A 22,192-nucleotide genomic window follows, 5' to 3' on the forward strand; every position below is an offset into this window, starting at 1 on the left:
GAAAAAAAAACAAAAATCAATAACCATAAAATAACATGTCTATAATTGACATCGGGTTATCAACATTGCTTTGAGCGTTTGTTTTTACTTGAAAACTGAGAGTAAAGCCACCCATAGTTTCATTATCATTCTGTGTTGTTTTCTGGTATGGTAAAACTGGGAGGGGAGCATAATCTTGACAGAAGATATTGTATGCAACGAAATATTGACCCATTATGTGGATAGAAAATGCAGACAATGACACAACGTTAACATATACCTCACAAGCAGCCAAATCATGGGCCTAAATTTATCACTTGGCCCTGTACTGCTAAGGAGAATAATGGTTTGTTGTGCGATATAAGACCAAATTTCTGGACGCACATCTAAGAGTGACACCATGGGGTCAGATCATGACATATCCATGTTTCATAAAAAAAAAAGATAACGAGCAACGCCTTGAATACAGATATGCTCTTGTACACTAAAACACGTTGAAACCTGAAACTTCTATAGTCTTACAATAATAATATTATCAATCAAACTAAGATTCAATCGGGAAAAAAAAATTAGAGGTCTTCGAATAATTATTGAGACAAAAGAAGAAAAGATAGTTTTAAGCGATTTGAAAAGAATTGAGACATGAGCATATGATTTCAGGAGAGGCCCAATGAGCAAGTATTTCTTAAAGCAGATGTGGACGAATCTTTAGAGTAGTCAACAATCTTTGACCAAAAGACTGTAATTCAAGATTCAAGAATGACGATACAACCTGTTCACAGAGGAGGATATCATGAATGAAAATGAAAGGGAGGGATCAACACAAGAAGGAATGATTCTCAATCAAAATTTATCATAAATCAAATTCCAATCCTAATTCAGACAGCCAAATGTTTTTCCTAATAAAAATTACTAGAATCAACACAAAGCTGAAGAAATACGAGCAACTTTCTTCCGCAACGAGAAAGGTAAGTAGGTTCAACTGGATAGCCGCTTAAAATGATCTAGTGACCATACTTTTGGAACTCCCACTCACTATTATCTGCAAAAGCAAAACTATGGCATTAATTCCATGGAGTCAAAAGAATAGAACGGGGCAAACTATCCAAGTGGCATAAACATGGGAGGCAAAGCATACCCAAAGGACACACTTGACGGGTCTTCAGCCATCGGCTGATGCAGTGAAAGTGGAATGCATGGTTGCAGACACCTACATAAACAAAAGTGATTAAATACTGAAGAAAGAGTTCAGGTTAAGATATATTATAGTTTTTGTGTTCGTTTCAAGGAAAATGTCAAAATATGAATTCAGGCATTCTTCTCACCTTACACATGTTTATATTGAATGTCAAAAAATGAATTCAAGCGATCAAATACTGAAGAAGAGTTCAGGTCAAGATATATAGGAAACAATTATTATAGGACAAGCTATAAAATCCCAGGAGCAAAAAAATACATCATTGACAAGCAAATATACTAATGCCATTTAAGATGGTTGTCGGTTGTCCTGTTCTCTATGCACTCATCCACCAAATTATTTTTGACTCTTCAGAAAACCTGAACAGACAATTAAACATAAGATGAAATTTAACAACTAATTTTTTCAGCACTTCACTTAGTTATGGAAATAGGGTTTAGGGTTTAGAGTTATGTATAGATTTTGGCTAACATATGGTAATCAAAGGAATAGCAACCAATCTAGTTCATCCTACTACTTGGGTCAACCCAAAAGTGAGGACAATAATTAGCTTTGGATACCAAAAAAAGGAAGAAAAAAATTAACATTATACTAAGACTGCACAAACATCAAAAGCAATGAAGTAAACCACCAGGAGTGTCAACTTGCTTAAGCAGACGATCTTAAAGAAGAACATACAAAAAAATGAAGCTTGATGCCACTACTAGGTGCAGATTATCTAAGAGAAAGCATTAGAAACGAAAAATGGATACCGCCAACTTAATTTATCTATCACATTATCATCAGAAAAGATGTAGTTGTTTGAAATGTTCTCAACAAAAACATAAAAAGTGTTGGCACTATTTCTTCAACATTTAAGACAAATTTATTCTCATCTACACCCAGACAAGAACACTCACTAGGACTCAGTCTCTCTAACGTCAGTAAATCACCATGATTTCTTCCAAATTTACTCATGATTTCTTCTCTTCTACATCCAGACAAGAACATTCATTCCTCTACTTCATGAAACCAGCAACAAAAAGCTAGTTGAAAAATGGGTCCTAAAGCTCAAGCCTTCTGTTCAGTATAAAGCATACTCAAACAATCCTTGTGCTTTATATTTTCCTTCTCTTCTACATACATACATACATATTGCAAACTCAATTGTATAATCCCAAAAATAAACATGCCTAAGATATTACCATGGAGTATAAATAAGTGAGAGCAATGTTTCAAGGAGTGCAAAAAGGACACATACCCCACGCAACAGTGCATTCCTCACTGGCGGCGCTTGCTTGGTTGGCTTGGCATTCAATGCCTGAACAGCCAAATTAAACAATTGGAATTAACAAATCAAGAAAAAATCATACAATTAAATGAATAAAAAGTTGGGGGGGAAATGAATTCATAAAGACTTACATAGGTCCATGATGTGATTCCTGCAAATCGCACAATTATCTACCACAATATCTGTATCCATCAACCAAAACAGCTTTAAGGAAATATATAAAATATATAGATAAGGAAAATACGGAGAGATAGAGAATGTAGGGTTGTACCCCAAGCCCAGAGAGCAACCGCACTCCACTTTTTGATCTCGAAGCGCTTGGGCTTCTTAGTGGAGGAGGAAGGGGCAGTGCTGCTTGGAGCCTCGCCGACGGGAACCATCGGGACGTCGGAATCTATAGTAGCCATGACTGCGATCACAAGGAAAGGGCGGGCAGAATTTCTTTTCACTTTTGTTGAGGGGAAGAGGTAGTCAGTCGTATACGCTCGCAAAAGGAGGAGAACAAGGCACGCGCGTGGTTGCTCGAGTCTGTAAGTATAGGTAAACTACACTATTGGTGAGCAAACTATTATATTTATTCTAATTTAATCACCAAACGTTTTTTTTAATTCAGTCATTATTTTTTAATTAATGGTTAAGTTTTAACGATTTAATAAAAATGATGAAAAAAAGGAAATAACAAATAAATAATTTATCCTTAAAAAAATCACTTGCCAGTTGGTGGGGGAGCTCTAGAGTTTTCTATTATTCCTCCTGCTTTGAGAAAAATCAGCTTCAAAACCGCATTTGTTGTATGTACGGGGACAATATCTTCTCCTTCAATCGTCCATCAAATGATTGAATGTGCAAGTTTAATAATATTTTAGTGAGATTTTTTAAGGAAAACTGTCCAATTTTAATATATAAATAATTTTGAATTATTGTTTGTTAAAATATAATTTTATTATAATGACTATTGATGTGAAAACATTTTAATATTGTTGCCAACAGTAATATGGGTTTTGGACCTGATATGAGACAAGGTAAGCAAAGTGAATATATATATGGACTATACAACTCGACCTTATAGACAAGTTTAGCTGCAATCTGGATATAAAATAACTATTTGGTGTTAAAATTCCTTCTCAATCTCTTAAAAATGATATATAAAAAATCATAAGAATTATTATATAGATATTTGTATTATAATATAGACTGTGTTTTTTTTTAATCTTTTATATTTTAAAATGAGTACAAATATATGTATACGTTATAAAAATTGAGTTAAATTATTTTCAAAAAAGTAATAAGTTTATGTGATGAATTTAATTTATTGATGTGGTATAAATTTAAAATTTAAAATTTAAAATATAACATTATATATTTATTTTACTTAATATAATTTAAAATTTTTAATCAAGTGTATTTAATCATATGATATAGTTTTACTCTAAAAATTTATATGGTTAATTATATATTTAATTTAAAATTTTCTCTTAAGAATAAACTTATCATTCAAATTTTATTTAAATTTTTTGAATTAAATCAAATTTTACTTACCTTTAGTAAAAATATATCCACGTTATTTCCATGCTTAGCTGTATTTGACAATTTTGAAGATTTCGCCGTTGGGTTGACAAATTGGTGGTGATTAGCCATATTTGAACTTGTATTTTGCTTTATAAACAATTAAATTGACCCAGCTCATTCCAATAAAATCAACGAAAACTTTGTACTTCAAATAAAGAATAAGCAAAGTGCTTGGTCTCAAGAAAAACAAAAACACTCCCTCTTCTGACATTTGCCACATTGACCAATCTCTAATTACTGACTATTTACACCTTCATTTACATTTTGTAGTATTCCAACATATACTCTTATGCTCCCCTAACTTCATAGCGCAAAGGAGAATTCAACCCATTTCTATGATTTCGCCTTACGCCGTCGTTTTCCGGGTGAATCGGAGACATCCTCGGCGATCTGGGATGCCTATGGTGGCGATGATGGAGTCTGTGGTTTTCGTGATAATTGGATTTCTCTTTCTTTACCTCCTTGGGTTCACATTGTTTAGTGACAGTTCCCTTGTCTTCCTTTGGCGAACCACTTTGTGTCGGAACCGTATAAACAAAGGTACCGACGAGGTTGTCTTCATTGTCCTGAAGTGTGTCCAATGTTTTCACCACATCACTCATTTTGGGTCTTTGCTTTGGGCGGCGGCTGAGGCATTGGTAAGCCAAGGCAGCAGCCTTTGGTGCACCCGTTTCCGAGTATTGGCCTTCGAGTCTAGGATCCATTATTCGGTCAAGTTTCCTAGGATCTTTCAACATCGGCCTTGCCCACTCCACTAAGTTATGTTCTCTTGGACAACGGTTCTTGTCTACAGATCTTTTCCCTGTTAAAAGTTCCAAAAGTACCACTCCAAAACTATACACATCACTCATGGCCGTCAAGTGACCTGTCATAATGTATTCAGGAGCAGCATACCCGTGTGTCCCCATAACCCTGGTGGAAACATGCGTGTCATCCCCTTCCGGACCATCTTTTGCCAGACCAAAATCAGAAAGTTTGGCATTGTAATCCTGGGACAAAACAACATGTTTCAAAACGTAACGTCACTAAAACTGAAGAAAATCCTGAAAACAAAAACATGTTTTTTTAAGGACAAGATACTTACAGAGTCCAACAAGATATTTGATGCTTTGAAATCTCGGTATATGACAGGCTTTTCTGCTTCATGGAGATAAGCGAGACCCTTGGCAGCTCCAAGAGCAATTTTCATCCTTGTCGCCCATGGAAGAGAAACTGAATACCCTGCAATCATGTAGATCGACATTAATTTCGAATTTTTTCTTCTAAAACTGAATAGTAATATGCGGAGATATACTTCTAAACAGCTGATTCTCCAAGCTGCCTCTTGGCATATATTCATACACCAACAGCCTATGTTCTTCTTCGCAACAATATCCGATCAACTTCACAAGATGCGGATGCCTCAATTGTCCAAGAAACACCACTTCAGTCTGCTCCACAAAAAGAAACATTTATAAACTCTCTAACTATTACAACAAACTATGTCCAAATTAATATAACCAAATATTTTTTATTCAAAGCACTCACCAGCCATTCTCTATGTCCTTGCAGACCATCTAAATCCAAGAGTTTAACAGCAACAGGCTGAGCTTTCAACCCAGACCTAAGCTTATCGTCGATGAACCCTTTATGAACCGGTCCAAACCCACCTTCGCCTAGAAAGTTAGACGATGAAAAGCTTTGGGTTATCACCTTTAGCTCCCCGAGCGTGAAAATATGAAGATTTGAACCGGCAAGCGAGATAGACAAATCTTCAGAAAGCATTGAACTGGGATAACTCAACTCTAACATTGCAAACCTGTTAAATGAACTTTGTTTAGAAACTTCCTTCTGGGGTTTGGTTTCTGGTTTCACGACACCCTTGGAACAGGTCGGGATGATGGATCTCCATGATATTTTCATCACTGTCATTTGTATTTTCCCCCCTCTAAGTCTGAAGCTATAACTCTGCAGATTAACTTCTTCAACTTCAAGCTTTATACGATCAAAAAGGTAGCGGATTTGATGGAAAGCGGACAGATTTCAGGTAATGATTTGATAGAAGCAGACACTTTGGTTTGGAAAAAATATTAGAGAACGGTGAAGAATGTGTGATGGTCTGGAAGGACTTTGTCTTTAATAGGAAGGGAGGGGGAGGCTTAAAAGATTGAAAAATATTCAAACACCAAATCACCTACTATGAAAAACTCTTGAGATACGGAGGAAGACCTTGAAAAATATTCAAAGGCCTTGTACTCCGTATTCTTTAGATCTAAATCCCTCTACTATATAATTAGATTATTTCTAACAAAAAGACAAAAGCATAATTATTTTTTTCCCTTCATTCATCCCAGCTTTAAACGGGAAGAGCTTGGTTGAATTTTGGAAATTGACTTCATCCGGGCAACAAACTATTAATTAATCCACAAGGTGAAATTCAAAAGCATGGATTTATTGTGAACCTAGACAGCTTACCTTACACAGAACTGTTTTGGCTAGATTAAATACATGTAAAACGAGCTTAGAGAAAGACATGTGAATTAATTGTAAAAGTGAAATTCAAAGTATGTGTTTAATTTATTGAAGGTGAAATTTAAGGGTTTATCTTATTAAATATTTTATATCTATCATGCTGATCATACCAGCCAGCTATTTTACACTCGGACCCACTAATCAGGACAGCTTCTTCAAATTAAGATACGATTTTTCTGAATAGACTTCAAAAACAAGTATATTATATAGTGCTACATTGTCTTGAAGATTTACTTCAATATATATATATTTATTTGATTAAAATATTTCTTTTTCATGCTGACCCTACAACTCTAACATTGCATTGTGGCCGTTAAGATAGCTGATATGATGAAAATACTTGGTATGCACGATAATCGAACAACAAATAGAAAACAGTTTAATATTTACTACTTGGAATGGTGATTATGGAAAAGACATAAATTATTATTGAATTTGCATGTTGCACGGATTTTGCTGAGTTCCGTTTCGAAGATTCTTCGCTTGTTCAAAACAACTGATTTGAACTTGAAAACTTCCTTCTTTGATTTCTAAACATTTTATATAAAACAAATTGTTGTCGACATTTTTTTTCTCCAGAGGAAGCGAAACAACTGGGAAATTGTGTAACGTAATATGGTGAAGGTACTGGATTGGTTTGGAAGTAAACGATAGACTGCATCCAAGTTCAGTCGTTTAAATTTCGATCATTTTTATTTTAAACTTACTACCCAAATTAAGATGTTCCGTTAGATTTATGCCAGGTGAGTTAATCTAAACATATATATAATAATATTTATTAGAGTTACTATTTCATGGTTATAAAATTATTGTATTTGTGTAGTTAATTTTAGTTGTAGTTACAATTGCTCAGATGGTTGAGATTTTTGTCCTGGGATCTTCATCCATTCTGTAGGGAAAGAACAGTGTTGCTCATACCAAACACATGTTTATCAATATTATTGTGGTACTTGACATAAATGTTTGGTGTGATGTTTAATTATATATTTTTTGCCAACCACCTTTTGATTCTAAGGGTGGTGTGAGGACTTTTAAGGAAAGAGGTAGATATAAAATGGTGTTTTTCGACTCCTTCAAAACAATTAAGAAAGATTCATACGAGTACATAGAGAGCCACATATATTAAATGATAAATACGAGTATTTATGTGCAAGGATATTGAACTAATGTTTTATGATTTTTATAGACAGCGTGATATTATTCTAAAGATTTGATCGGCCGTTTGATAAATAACATTTCAAAATCTTTTAATTTTTTTTAAATATGTTCTTGAAGCTAAAAATTATCATAAAACCCCTGATTAAATAATAAATTCTTGGAGCTATAAAGATTATAAATTTGTATCATAATGGTTAAAAACGGGATTATAAAATTTCACATACATTTTAACCGTAGATATCAAAGAAGTTAGGGTCCCTACTTCTACTTGTGTCAAGAATCTTTAATTGTATGACATTAGATTGGAGTCTGGTTTCAAATCCTTAGGGAAACACAAGATGAATCTGATAATAAGGTTTAATGAACCTTATAGGCTCTTTAAAGTACATAGAAAAACAGAACAATTTTCACTAAAGGCTGTTTGAGAGTTTAGGAAAAAATGTGGAAATTAAGGAAAGAAGTCTTAAAAATAACAACCGTGAAATTATGGAAAATAAGATAGTATTTGTTTTATATATTTTCTAATAATTGACATAATTGCTTAAACCCAGAGTTAATTTCAATAGATTAAGTTTTGATCATCCTGTCCCGACGTTCAAAAATCTTTCTATTGGGTCCGTCTGATGGATGATTAAGGCAGAAAAGCGATATAATCTTTCCATCCCACTAAATTTGTCCCTTATTGACCTTTTAAATGTCAAAAATTTTAAACTTTAACCATGATCATTTTAAATATTTTAAACAATTATATGCTATAAAATATATATTTAAAAATTACTTAATTGAAGATTTTTAAAATATACATTTTAAAATTTTATCAATAATAAAATTTACATAATAATGAGTCAAAATTAAAAATTAATAAAAAAAGTTAATGATGGATAATATTTTTTTGAATGGAAAAGAAAAAAATTATTACTCTAAGCTTTTTTTTTTTTTTGAGTTATATTCTAAGACCTTACACGTAGGTAAGGAAGATCATTAATGTCCTTATCTAAAATATGAGAAAGGTACCGTGTAAATTTTGAGAAAACAGTCGGTGGAAGGGTCCGATGATGAACAAATTTAATAGGTAAGTATTTCTTAAACCTACTTTTTTTTTTAAAAAAAATCTAAAATACATACATAACTTTAAAATATTTGATTTTATTTAGGGATTTACCCCCAATGGGCCAATCCTTATTATTTCGAATCACGAACCTACCGACCTAGCCTTGGGCCTTTGGCTTTAAGTTTCTCTCCATAAAAGTAGGTAAGCATTCCATATACAGATAAACACCCGTCTTACTTACAAGAAACACAAATTATGGCTGGCTTAACGTTGTTGTTCTCTACCATCTTTTTACTATGTTGCGTCGCCGGAGCATCAACCTTCCTGGAGTCCAACCCCATTCAGATGGTGTCCGGTGGCCTCCGAGGATTCGAGTCCTCTGTTCTTCGTGTTATCGGTCACACTCGTCATGCTATCTCCTTCGCCCGTTTTACTTACAAGTAACTCAACGTTTCATCATTAGACGTTATCTTAACTCTAACTTATGTTTTCCAGGGTAAAAAATGCTGGAGATTGAGATGAAATTTGTTTTTTAAAAGGCATGGGAAAACGTACGAGAATGTCGAGGAGATGAAGCTAAGGTTTCAGATTTTCAAAGACAATTTGGATTTAATCAGATCTACTAATCAGAAAAGATTGCCTTACAGTCTTGCTGTAAGTGGTACGATATTTCTTGCTTTCTGTTTGAAGTATTGAAGTTACAGATCTGTTACTGAGTCAGACTTTCGAAAATAGGATCTGATTTAGTTCAGTTGTGTTCCAGTATGCTTGGTTACCGACCAACTGTGGCCTGACACGTTAGTATAAGATAACTTACTGTTCTTGATTATGAAATGATTTTTTTATTTTGCTTATTGATTCAAATGATGCAGAGTTTGCTGATTTAACATGAGAAGAGTTTCTAAAACACAGGTTGGGAGCTGCTCAAAATTGCTCTGCTACCACAAAGGGCAATCACCAACTCACTGATGTCGTCGTTCCTGAATCGGTACTTATGATTACAGAAAATAGAAACCTATGAAAAGATTAAGGGTTTTTAACAATATTTTTTTTATTATCATTCATTGGACAATAAATCTGCCTAATCAACCCAGTAATTAGTAATAATTTCACCAGGCAACAAGTTTTAAAAGATATTAAGTTCATGTTCTCTAAAGCTACTCGGTGGGCAAGCTTTTTTCTTTTGCTTTGGCTATGAACATTTACACTTTGGTATTGCAGTATTGATAACTAAGCATATAAACCCGAAATCTATGAGTCGATATTAGCTGCAACGAAAACCATAAGAAATAAGAAATCAGGTCTCTGGACTAATGGTAACTAGTCTGATGTATGATATGATACCTTCAGAAAGACTGGAGGGAATCAGGCATAGTCAGCCCGGTGAAAAATCAGGGATTCTGTGGATCTTGCTGGACATTCAGGTTGGATTTCGGTTTATGATTTGAAAGTATTTTTTACTGAGCTACTAAATTTTAGCTTGAAACTTTTTACTTCTAAGCTTATGCATTTGCATGTTGCAGTACCACTGGAGCTCTTGAGGCAGCTTATCATCAGGCATTTGGGAAAGCAATCTCCCTTTCTGAGCAGCAGCTTGTGGACTGTGCTGGAGCGTTTAACAACTTTGGTTGCAATGGTGGGTTGCCATCTCAAGCTTTTGAGTATATCAAATATAATGGCGGCCTTGATACGGAGGAGGCGTACCCTTACACGGCAAAAGATAGTCAATGCAAATTCTCATCTGAAAATGTTGGTGTCCAAGTCATTGACTCTGTTAACATTACCTTGGTAAGTTCATACAACATTCTCCAAAAAAATGCCTTGCGAATCTAAATGTATTGAATTATATTATATTTTATCTTTTGGAATGATCAAACATAGTGTTCTGAAGATGAGTTAAAGCATGCAGTTGGCATTGTTCGGCCGGTTAGTGTGGCATTTGAGGTTGTCTACGGTTTCCAATTTTACAAGAGCGGGGTTTACACCAATGACACATGTGGCAGCACTTCTACGGTATGTCTCTTCCATCACATTTTATTTTTGCTGAGTCGGAAAGGATTGTAGTTTTAGCAGCGTGATGTTCTCATGTGATTCAAGCTTGTACTTTTGGTCATTCGGCATTTGGATTAACATGTATTGATGTTCCCTTATTAGTAATGGTGGTGGTTTGGCAGGATGTGAACCACGCTGTTCTCGCAGTTGGATATGGAGTTGAAAATGGCGTTCCGTATTGGCTCATTAAGAACTCATGGGGAGCAAAATGGGGTGACAATGGCTACTTCAAGATGGAGATGGGCAAAAACATGTGTGGTAAGCCTTTCTGGGCTGAAATCATTAACTATAAATGTATATCAGGCATTTAATTCTTTGTATTTATGCTAATAGCTCTAATTTTGTTGAAGGCGTGGCAACATGTGCGTCATACCCTGTTGTTGCTTGATCCTGATCAAAGAACGATCTTCATTAAAGCACTCTAGCAAATTTCTATGGATATCGTACTTGTCGGTCTCGAACGGTGTTGGAAGGTTCGTGATCTGGTTCAAGATGCTAATGTCCAGGACATATAAGATGCTAATGCGTTGTATGCAACAAAGACATTATGTAAATTGTCATCAATTGAGTGCTTTATGCCTATTAATTTGCAAACATTGAAAAATAAATTTTACACTTTTTATATTTGGACCAGTTGAAGACAGAAAAGCCTCGTAAAAAGAAGTTTCAATATAACATAATGTTGGCACAATTTATCATTTGCAATCCCTTTATTGATGATCTACATGCATGCTACTGAAATACATTTCATTCATTCTTGAAATTTCCTCAAGTTCTGTACGGACAAAAGATTGCGTGTAGGAAGCAAGGGGCAAAATCAGAGAATGTTGAATTGTCCAGATGAAAGGAGGAAAAGCAAAATCTAAACAATTCAACGATATTTTCCATGTTCTTTACCCTAAACATGAAACTGCTTTGTTTTCCATTATCATGCTTGGAGATTTCATTTGACGTACAAAATTGCGAGGACATAGGAACGACCTCGTGTCACCTATGACTCATTTAGAATCATGCCATTTTTCTTTAGAATTGTCCAGCATTTTAAGCCAAAAATATCTTCATCATTGATGCTCGACCCCGTTAAAATTTAAGATGTAGCTGCTTTAAATCTGTTATAACTCCCTCATAAAATGTAAGAGGTGTTGACAAAACACCGTTATGTTTCCGCGATACAAGGAAAAACACTGATCTGCTATCCTGCAAGCCCATAGGAACAAGAGAAACGTGTTAAGAATAATCAATCAAACAAGAAACAAATGTGTTAAGAATAATCAGCAAACAATAAACACAACTTGACACCAATACTTCAAATAAGGTATAAAAAACATTCTTTAAAATTATAAATCCCTTTAAATAGGATCATGAACTAAAAAAAGGGGGAAGCTTCACCACCCTCAATGGTTATTAGCCTGACCTTGATTACTTGACAAATAATCCAAGTAAATTAATTTTACCAATTGGGACAAAGCATTGAAGTAATTAGGCTATCTTCTCCTTTATCTTCGAAATAGCATTTACGATTATAAGTTCGCAGAATAGTTTAAAAAAACAGGACTAGAAATCAGATTACATCAGCACCAACCCCCTTACTAACATAATTTCTACAAACCCAACTTAAGATGCATATATCTAAGAGAGAGAAAACTCCAGCATAGAGGATCACGTTATTTTCTCTTCGATAATAAGCCGCGGTGTGATTAAAAATAAAATACTAGTACAATTAACCACCATTGTTGACGAAAACAAAAAGCAGAATTAATGTATACTTTAACTGCACAGTGATTAAAGTTGTTCAGGCGCAAACCTGAATATCATACTTTCTACAGATAAAGATAATATTTTGCATCGTTTATAAAGGCTACCTAAATGTGGAAGAAAGAGAAAATCATTCAATTGCATTATTTATAAGTTTTTTAAAGCACATGATTGAAGTTTATGATCTGAACTAAATGAAAACAAAGACTCTAACCGAATGGAAGGTAATTTGGGCTTCGAGCTGGGTATGCTAAATCGGGTACTTTGTGCGTGACGAAGAAGCCTTCTCAACATCGCAGTAAGACACCAAGTTCAATGATGGAGACTGGAGAGCTTTTCCACTAAACAGCCACGGTAACAACTCTATTTATCCCCAAAGGAACATTGTTATCCAAGGATGATGAAATTGCCAACTTCATGTCCTGTGATACTACTGTTCCAATACGGGAGGCTTCAATAGGCATCCCGGCCATGAAAAGGCAAGATACTAAAGATTGCAAAGTAACATCATCAGGTGCACAACCAATCAATAACATTTTATTGAATATGCCAATTGCTTCAAGCATTCTTCCTTTCATACAGTGCCCGATAATGAGAATAGTAAATGTCACTTTATCAGGATTGCATTTCTTCTTCTCCATCTCCACTACAATAAGATTGGCCTCATCCAAATTTCGACATTTGCAGAACCCATCAATCACAGGGTTGAAGATAAATGGTTTTGGAACAATATTTGTACCTTCCGAGTCCCTCAAAAGTTTGCGAGCCTTGTGTAGTCTATTTTCCTTGCATAGAGCAGTGATGGTTATGGCAAAAGTATAAACATTTGGAGATATATTTCTCGCTTTCATTGCATTCAAAAGCTGCAAACTCTGGTCCACATCTCCATTGCGACAGTATCAATCAATCAAGGAAGTGAAGGTCACAACATCAGCAGCACAACCAAGAGAAGCCACCTTCCCGTACATGGATTTAGCAGAAAGCATATCACAAACCTTGCCAAAGCCATTAATCAAAATATTAAAAGTGACGGCAGTTGGCACAGTTCCTGAATTAATCATCTCATTAAAAAGTTCAGAAGCCTCCCCCATCTTACCCAACTTGCAATAACCAGATATGACTGATGTACAAGTCACAACATCGGGTGAACAGTTATCACTTGACCGATTTTCATTCAATAACTTGTGACCTCTATCTACATCATTTGACTTACATAACCCATCAATAATGGTGTTATAGGTGAGAATATCAGGAGAACAACCAAAACTCATCATATCATTAAAAACACAAAGGCCTGATCCACCTGTCTGGCTTTGCACAAGCCGAGAATTAGAATATTAAAAGTCCAATTATCGGGGTAAAAGTTTGATCCTAGGTTCTCGTTACATAAGCTAACTGCCTCTTCTAATTTATTTTGCTTAATCATCATATTCAACAAATTGTTTATAGCAAAAACGCTGATTCCGACTTCATCAGACTGAATCTCAGCATGCAATATCTTTGCCATTCCAAAGTCACCTGCCCTGGCAAAAGCCGAAATCATTAATCCTACCACAAAACTAGGCAAATGCCCATCAATCCTCATATAATCAAAAACTAATTTAGCCCAAGTAGACCCATATTACAAAATGACCTCAAAAGCAAATAATAAGTCTGAAAATAACGAGTAATATCAAAATTAACTCTACTGAACTGGAAAAACTTCAACCCAAATGCCGGATGGTTCAACCATTTAACAACTTGAAATTCAATAGAAGGTGTCAACTTCTCGCTCAAATAACCTAGAGAAGAATCATTCAAAGGCTTTGAATAAAAAAATAGAGTGCAAACAACCTTAACAAACCAAGCCTCGTGCTTTTGAACTACCCTTACATCTTTATACTCTTGCGGATGAGATCCTCCGTGATATTGGACGTGGTTCTGTGGACCGAAGACCTTGGAGGTGGGTCGAACCCTTGAGGCACGAGTTGTGAATGAAAGAAGGGTCGTATGTAACCCCGCACCATATATAGGCCTAATTCGATACTCAAAATTATCTTCTTGAAAATGAACAAAATGTTTACATTCAAAGTTGGGCTTTTTATTGAATTCTCTACCGTTCATGGAGATTATGAGAAATCCAAATATGGTACCATAGCAAAACGATCCAAAACTCAAGCCAAATGCGAGTATCTAACAAAAGAAAAGCCAAAATCCCCCAGATAAATCTCAAGCATTCAATGACCAAAATAGACCATTGGAATGATCACTGAGCATTTGTACGATTGACATTGAAAGAAATCTGAAATAAGAAAGAAAAATGCCTTACTGCTGTCTGATATAAAAATGGGGAATTTCTATGCTACCTGCAAAGGAATCGCAAATACTAGGGTTTTCGGCCTGGCTTTTGTTAGAGATCGCCTGGCTCACTGCTTTGTCATGGTAGGTGAATTATCGTTTCACGACACAAGCGAAATAGTTCAAAGGCTTGGGCTTTATCCCCAGAACTTTGGAGTTTGGACCCATTCCAAGCTTAAGTTAAAAAACAGTTTGGGTTTCGGCTATCGTATTTGGGCCTCTAAATATTATATTAAAGATTTGTTTTTCATTTTCTTCTTAATCTTGGAATTCAAAGATATTTGATGCATAGACCATGTGATCTCAACTATTAAAGAATAGTTGTTATTTTTTGAGATTTTGATTTTATACAATGTATATATAAATGCATGAGTGTTTAATATCAAATGATTGAAAATCTTTGAATGTATACTATTTTATATTAACCAAAGACTAATCAAAAAGAAAAAAAGAAAAACAACTGCTATTAGCACACATAATTTTTAGGGTAAACTACAGTTTTGGTCACTTTTATTTGAGTTTTACAAATATATGGTCACTATATTAAAAAAACATAAGTTTTAGTCACTTACGTTATCATTTTATTAAGATTTGGTCACTAAAACGTTAGCTGTCGTGAGTTGGATGATGTGTCACATTAGTGAAAATGTTTAATTTTTATTTTAACAGTAGAATATTAGATAAATTACTAATTATGGGTCTTTTTGTAAACCCAAAATTATTCAGGGATAAAATATCAATTTACCCCTTTTTTCATATGCTTTTTTCCCAGGCCTATCTTCTTCGTCGCTTCCCCCGCTTCCCCTGTTCAAATAGTTGGGGTTTATTGAAGATAAGGAGGTTGTAAAATCGGAAGGATAGTTAGACAATGAGCCTGAGGAGATAGATGATCCCGAGGCATCCAAGCCGGACGATTGGGATGATGAAGAGGATGGTGAATGGGATGCCCCAAAATGTGCAGCACCCCTGGCTGTGGTAAATGGAAGAGACCGAGGAAGCCGAATCCAGATTATAAGGGAAGATGGAATCCTCCTCTAATTGACATCCCCAATTACAATCGTTTTTGGAAGGTTCGGGATATCCCAAACCCCAAATACTTGGAGGTCGACTAGCCAAACTTTGAGCATATTGCTGCAATTGGTATTGAGATTTGGACCATGCAAGACGATATATTGTTTGACAATATTTTGATAGCCAAAAACGAGAGGGTTGCCAAGTCATATCGGGATACACAATAGAAGCCGAAATTCGAGCTCGAGAAGAGAAAACTGAAGGCCGAAGAAGCCGATGGTTCACACGAGCTTGAAGGTTTCCGGGTAATGTATTTGCATGCTTTCTTGTTATTAAAGATTTTATAACTTAAAGTTTGTTATACCTTTCTTGCAGAAGAAGGTATTCGATGTCATATACATGGCCTATACCTTTTTTTCCTTCTTCTAAATCACGAAAATAAACCCCAAATATTTGAATAGAGGAAGCGGTGAAGAAGATGGCCTGGAAAGAAAATATATGGAAAAAATGGTAAATTGATATTTTATCCCTAAACTATTTTATATTTTCAATAAGGCCTATGATTATTAATTTATTTAAAGTTCAAGGGTTAAAATAAAAATTATTATTTTTATTAACATGTCACTTCATCAAACTTACGACAACTAACGTCTCAGTGACTAAATCTTAATAAAACGATAACGTAAGTGATCGAAACTAATATTTTTTTAATTTAATAACTAAAAATTTATAAAACTCAAACGATAAAATCTAAAGTTTACCCTAATTTTTGTATTAAAAAAAACACCGAGTGGAGCAAAATTCGAGAAAAAAACAGAAAAGCCACGTGTCACTTTTATGGATAGCATGATCTCCACTGGTTTTGTAGACAGTCACTGAATATAATTCCAACAAAAGAATCAAAAGCAGGAAGAAAAATCCGAAATAATTTGTTTTACAATATTTGGATAAAATACAATAATTTCAATTATTAATACAGGATTACAATGTTGTTTTCTTGGCCAAAGTGTTATAAATACAAGATTTCTTAATTTTGGAATCGAGAATAAAAATAATTTTTTAATTAATTAGTTGTATACGATTTATTGATCGGTTAATTCAAATTGAATTTTAAAATTAATTTATATAAATAATTTTTAAATTTAATTTGCTTAAGATATTATTTTTTTAAAAATAATTTTTTTTATCTAATTATACCAATTGATTATTATGAGATGAGAAATAATTAATTTCGGTTTTGAGTGTTTAAGAATTTAATTTATATGTGAAATTATATATGGAATTTTAAAGTATATTCTTGTTTATTTTCAATTTTTATTCTCTCTCTTATCAACAATGGTATCGCCTTCTCATGTGCACTTCAGCATATATTATTATTGATACCCACTCTACTTCTAAGCTCCCTAGCTTTTCTCTGCTCGTGTCATTTTACCCAAAACGATGTCGCTTTTTTTGGGAAGGAATAATGATAATTCTAGTTCAATCAGACGCTCGGGGTTGCTTTACAGGATGCAGTGTGTCTCCGTCTATGGTTCGCCGGAGAAGAAAAGCAATGATGGGAGGAGGTTGTCTTCCACGGTGGAGATAGACTGATGATTTGGGGTCTTGCAGTTCGTCTTCTGTAGGAAGGAACAGTGATGATTCCGGTGAATCACAATCGGATGATGATGATGACTCCCCGGAGGCTGAAGTGCAAAGCCAGCCGAAGGGACCTTTGGACACCATGGATGCTCTCGAGTAGAGGTGAAAAAAAATCCGAATATCCAATTTTCCGTAAAAAATATTCGAAATCGGATTTGAAAAAAATCAGTTTTTTTAAATCGGATCGAATATTTTAAAATCGGATAATATAACCGGTTTGGGAAAAAAATTAGACGACCGATTTTTTTATCGGATTAAAAACTGATTTTTTATCCCAAAATAACCCGGTTTGAGTTTAAAAAACTAACTGTTAATATAGTTGTTGGGGGGTTTTTGTGGCTTTTTTTAAAAAAATTATCATTTTACCACCCTAAACATGTATAAATAGGTTGAGGATGTATTTGGTTGATTAAAATTTTCTCAAATCTTATTACACAACACCTAAACATCTCTCAAATCTTATTTTTGTAATTTTTGTTCATCATGGCTATAAGAAACACGGTTGAATCTTCCGTCGGGTGAAACTTTAAAGTCGTAAGAGTGATCGAACATACTTGAAATAAAGATATTTGAGATCACTACAATTTATGTGAGATATCAAATGGCTCGAGGAGGGCGCCCGTTGTAAACTTTGTCTAAAGTTGCTTGCACCGGAAGGAAACACAACGTTGAAGAACCATTTGACAAAATCATGCAAGGCACTTCGCTCAAGATCAGATCCAATTCAATTGAATCTTACACAGCAATGTGGTGTTTTTGTTTACGACAACGAAAAATTACGATAAACGTTTACAAAGTTCGTGATTACAAAAGCATTGTCGTTTGACCACTTTGATGATAAAGATTTCACGGTAACAATTCAACAACTAATGCAATCACGTTATACTCAAGTAAGTCGTACTACCCTTAGAAGAGATGCTATAAAAATGTGGCGTACGGCGAGGGAAAAAATGATTTTAGGATTCCAAGAACGTCGTTATGGTGTGTCGCTTACATGTGACGTTTGAAGTTTCCCTCATAATACCGGAAATTCTTTTTTAGCCGTTACGACACATTGGTTAGATCAAGATAATTGGCAAATGATGAAAAGAACAATCGCGTTTGAATTATTCGTTGAGCCACAAATCGGTGCTAATTTATTTACACTTTTAAAAAATGTAATTTGTCTTTATAAATTAGAAAATAAAAAATTTTCTATATCATTTGATAATTCATCGAATAATACAAACGCGATTTTAAGATTGAAAATATTACTTTCACCGATTTTAGACGGTGCATTTTTTCATACCCATTGCGTTGCACACATAATTAATTTATCTGTGCAAGCCGATTTGGAGGTTATTGAGCTGATTATATTAGAATTTAAAGCAATGATAAAATCGGTTATTTGTAACAACAACAAAAGACTAAATGATTATAAAATATTTTGTAAGTCGGTTAATAAAAAAGCTTTGAGTCCTAATTTGGATTGTCCAACTCGTTGGAACTCAACTTGGATGATGATGCATACCTCCTTAAGGCAAAGAGAAACATTGCAAACATTTCACGATCGGCTTTTCGAGAGGGGTCATGTCCCAAACATTTATCCGGATTCAAGTTGGGAAACTATAGCCAAAATAACCGATTTGCTTGGTGTTTTTAAAAATGGAACAACTTTTTTATCCGATGTTTATTACCCTACTAGCCCGTTGGTTCTTAATCAAATATTTTTGTTGGCTATCCGACTAAATGACTTTGAATTTGAAACTGAAGTTTTTCAAGGCTTTGCAATGAAGGAAAATTTTTTAAAATATTTTAAGGAGATTCCCCCATTTTTACTTGTGCCGCCGCTTTAAACCCAATGTTAAATGTTGACGGGGTTGAAACACCAATTGAACAAATTGCGTTTACTTTTAATCTAACCGATGATGAACCCAACTTTGTCCAAAACCAAATAAATTATTTTAATAAATGTTTTCGAGACATGTTTGTAATTTATTTAACTAAATACAAATCAAGTAGTGTAATACATGATCAAATGAGAACGAATGCGGAATCATCTAGTAGACGTCCAAGTAATATAAATTTGTCACTTTTTAACGCACTTGTAAATTCTCAATCCAAACGATCACGTACTACCACCCCAAGTAGCGAGTTGAGAAATTACATGTCATGCGATTTTCTATCAAAAATAACATTTGAAGAGTTTGAAAGTTTGGATATTTTGGCTTGGTAGAAAAAAAAAGAAAGCACAATTTCATATTCTAGCCGTCATAGCCTGTGATTTACTAACCGTCCAAGCTTCTACGGTAACTTCGGAATCCACTTTTTCTGTTAGTGGCAGGGTTATATCACAACGGAGATCAAGACTAAGTCCCGAGTCGGTGGAAGTATGCATTTGTTTGAAGGATTATTTGGATGGAGCGGCTCGGAAGCAACATATCACAACCCTAGAAGATGCAATTGATGCCGATTTGGAAGCAAACTTACACATTGAAGAAGTCGAACTTGAAATATCCCCTCCAAACGAAGAAGGCGAAGATGATGAAGAAGAGATGGTGATGTAGTTTATTTTTAAACTTTATTTCAATTATCGAACTTGGAAGTTTTTAAGTATTTGAATTTATCGAACGTGGAAGTTTTTAAGTATTTGAATTTATCGAACTTGGAAGTATTTAAGTATTTCAATTATCGTAAACTTTGTTGCAATTAATGAAGATGTAATTTTAATAATATTAAAATCGGTTTTTTTATATCCGGTTTTTTTTCAAATCGAAACCAGTTACACCATCCGACCCTCCAAACCGATTAGGATTCGAACCGATTTTTTTATAAACCGATTTTTTGGCTAGGTGAAAAAATCGGATCGATTTTTATCCGATCCAGATCAGATTTAAATCCGACTTTATGTATGTCTACTCTCGAGGAGGTTTTGCCTATGAGGTAAAGCATTTTTTAAATATTTAAAAAAAAAACTCAAAACGATGGATTTTGATCTAATCTGTGACATATGTGAATTTTGTAAAGAAATCTAGAGGAATGGCTAGGGTTTTTGCTTTTGTAAATACTTGTTATATGTATCTAGTTTCTAACTGCTTAGTATGTGCTCTAAAGTGAAATTTAACGAGTTTCCATTTCTTCAAGAGAGTTGAACTGGCTTCAGCTTTACCATATATCGGTGAATGAATTTTCTTAATGGAAGTCAGGAAGCATTTAAAGCATACTGAGCAGCAAGAGTTGTGTTTGGTAATTGCTAAGAACCAAGAATTAATTACTCGTTTGCACTCTATTTACTTGCTTGAATGATAAATCTTTTGATGCACTTGTAAAAATAGAATATCTGACCACCAATCACTCCTTGAAGTTGCACTCTTTGATCATCTCATGCCACTAAAACATTTCAAGGGAGTTTGCTTTTATGTTGCAATTTTACCGACTATAAACCAAAGGCAATGTGATGCTTCGACTGAGGTGTGAGTGTCGAGTACGGGTATATTTCATTTATTTTAAAGTTTTTTCATATATTTGGAGACTCATATGTTCAGACATGGATGCCAGACACAGGTACTTCAAGCATTTTTCAAATAAACAGGAAAATGTTTCTTAGTAACCTTTGCTTGGCAAGCAGGAAAATGTTTTCTTAAAAGGACTGCTTTGATTTTGCATACTTATTCTTTGTGGTCTTGCTTTATTTCAGAAGAGGCATATCCCAGTTTTATAATGGCAAATAGAAGTCCTTTATGAATCTAGCTGGTGCGATGGCTGCTCCCTCTGTCAAAGATTTCGCAAAGCCAGAAGATCCCTACAATAAGAAACGCAAGAACTTGTTAGTCGAGAAGAAGCGCTATAATCCTTTGAGAAACTATGTAACTGAGATATCCATGAAAGTAGCCAACACCAACCAAAGCACAGTGCTCAGGAATCCACAAGCAGCTCTGACATAAACTCAACCGTATCATCCCCATCTGGCTGCCTTCCTCCTCTGCAACCACCTTGTTTAAAATCAACTACCACCGGACCATCGACATCATCATCGACTAATCTGTTGAAAATCAAAACAAATCCACCGAAAGGTGGAATAAACAAATCCACCGAATAGCAATTGTCAAAAAGGGTAGGTTTATATTGAAAATCAACAATGGTAAAATCTCATTTTTAGTCATTATAATTTAAGGTATTTATAAATTAGTCTTTAAGCTTCAACTATAAATACCCTAGCTCATTTAGCTTCAAAACCATCCCAAAGCATTCTAGCTTTCTTCCAATACTAGAGAGAATTTAGAGAGTTTCTTGAGAGTTGTTTTCTCCTTTTTTTTATAAAGAGAGAATTATCATTGTTTTCTCCTTGGTAGATCGAGAGAGGTTGTAATTCCTATTTTCTCATAGTGAAATTCTTCTACCGTTTCTTGTGGTTTTTACCCTAAATTTTTAGGGGTTTTCCACGTAAATTTTGTGTCTCTTTTATCTTCATTTTTATTTTCTCAAATTATCAGTTGCCATTTTTCTCTATCCGATAGCCGTCTTCCGCAACAATTGGTATCCGAGCCAGATTAGAGTGTGTAATATATGCTTATTGTCTATGTGGTTGCCACCAAAAAGTGGATCCTCCAACATAAGAAAGTAAGAAGGTATTACCCATTCTTTGAAGGTTTCAGAGAACTATTCACGATAGTGAAATAGT

General features: G+C 34.5%; 2 protein-coding genes, 1 long non-coding RNA gene and 2 pseudogenes across 3 annotated transcripts; 2 read left to right on the plus strand and 3 right to left on the minus strand.

Annotated features, from left to right (window-relative positions):
- Window positions 1-815: 815 nt before the first annotated feature.
- LOC120218694 (RING-box protein 1a-like) lies at window positions 816-2,941 on the minus strand. Its single transcript, XM_039215593.1, has 5 exons — window positions 2,719-2,941; window positions 2,579-2,629; window positions 2,418-2,477; window positions 1,118-1,189; window positions 816-1,021 (listed from the first exon to the last, which is right to left on the minus strand). Exons 1-5 carry the CDS (start codon window positions 2,852-2,854, stop codon window positions 984-986), a joined length of 357 nt encoding a protein of 118 aa, XP_039071524.1. The 5' UTR covers window positions 2,855-2,941; the 3' UTR covers window positions 816-983.
- Window positions 2,942-4,164: 1,223 nt separating this feature from the next.
- Window positions 4,165-6,112, minus strand: LOC120218771 (serine/threonine-protein kinase RIPK-like). Its single transcript, XM_039215664.1, has 5 exons — window positions 5,960-6,112; window positions 5,544-5,929; window positions 5,311-5,446; window positions 5,101-5,237; window positions 4,165-5,005 (listed from the first exon to the last, which is right to left on the minus strand). The coding sequence occupies exons 2-5, from the start codon at window positions 5,925-5,927 to the stop codon at window positions 4,304-4,306; spliced, it is 1,359 nt and encodes a 452-aa protein (XP_039071595.1). The 5' UTR covers window positions 5,928-5,929; window positions 5,960-6,112; the 3' UTR covers window positions 4,165-4,303.
- A 2,862-nt stretch (window positions 6,113-8,974) lies between these two features.
- On the plus strand, window positions 8,975-11,268 carry LOC120218773 (annotated as a pseudogene).
- Window positions 11,269-11,607: 339 nt separating this feature from the next.
- Window positions 11,608-14,989, minus strand: LOC120218770 (annotated as a pseudogene).
- A 2,465-nt stretch (window positions 14,990-17,454) lies between these two features.
- On the plus strand, window positions 17,455-21,483 carry LOC120218777. The gene is made up of 3 exons (XR_005525266.1): window positions 17,455-17,628; window positions 20,438-20,454; window positions 21,209-21,483. It is a non-coding gene; the product is annotated as an uncharacterized LOC120218777 (long non-coding RNA).
- Window positions 21,484-22,192: the final 709 nt, after the last annotated feature.

The sequence above is a fragment of the Hibiscus syriacus genome, unplaced genomic scaffold, assembly GCF_006381635.1.
Source record: "Hibiscus syriacus cultivar Baekdansim isolate YM2019G1 unplaced genomic scaffold, ASM638163v2 tig00110201_pilon, whole genome shotgun sequence".
Classification (NCBI taxonomy): domain Eukaryota; kingdom Viridiplantae; phylum Streptophyta; class Magnoliopsida; order Malvales; family Malvaceae; genus Hibiscus; species Hibiscus syriacus.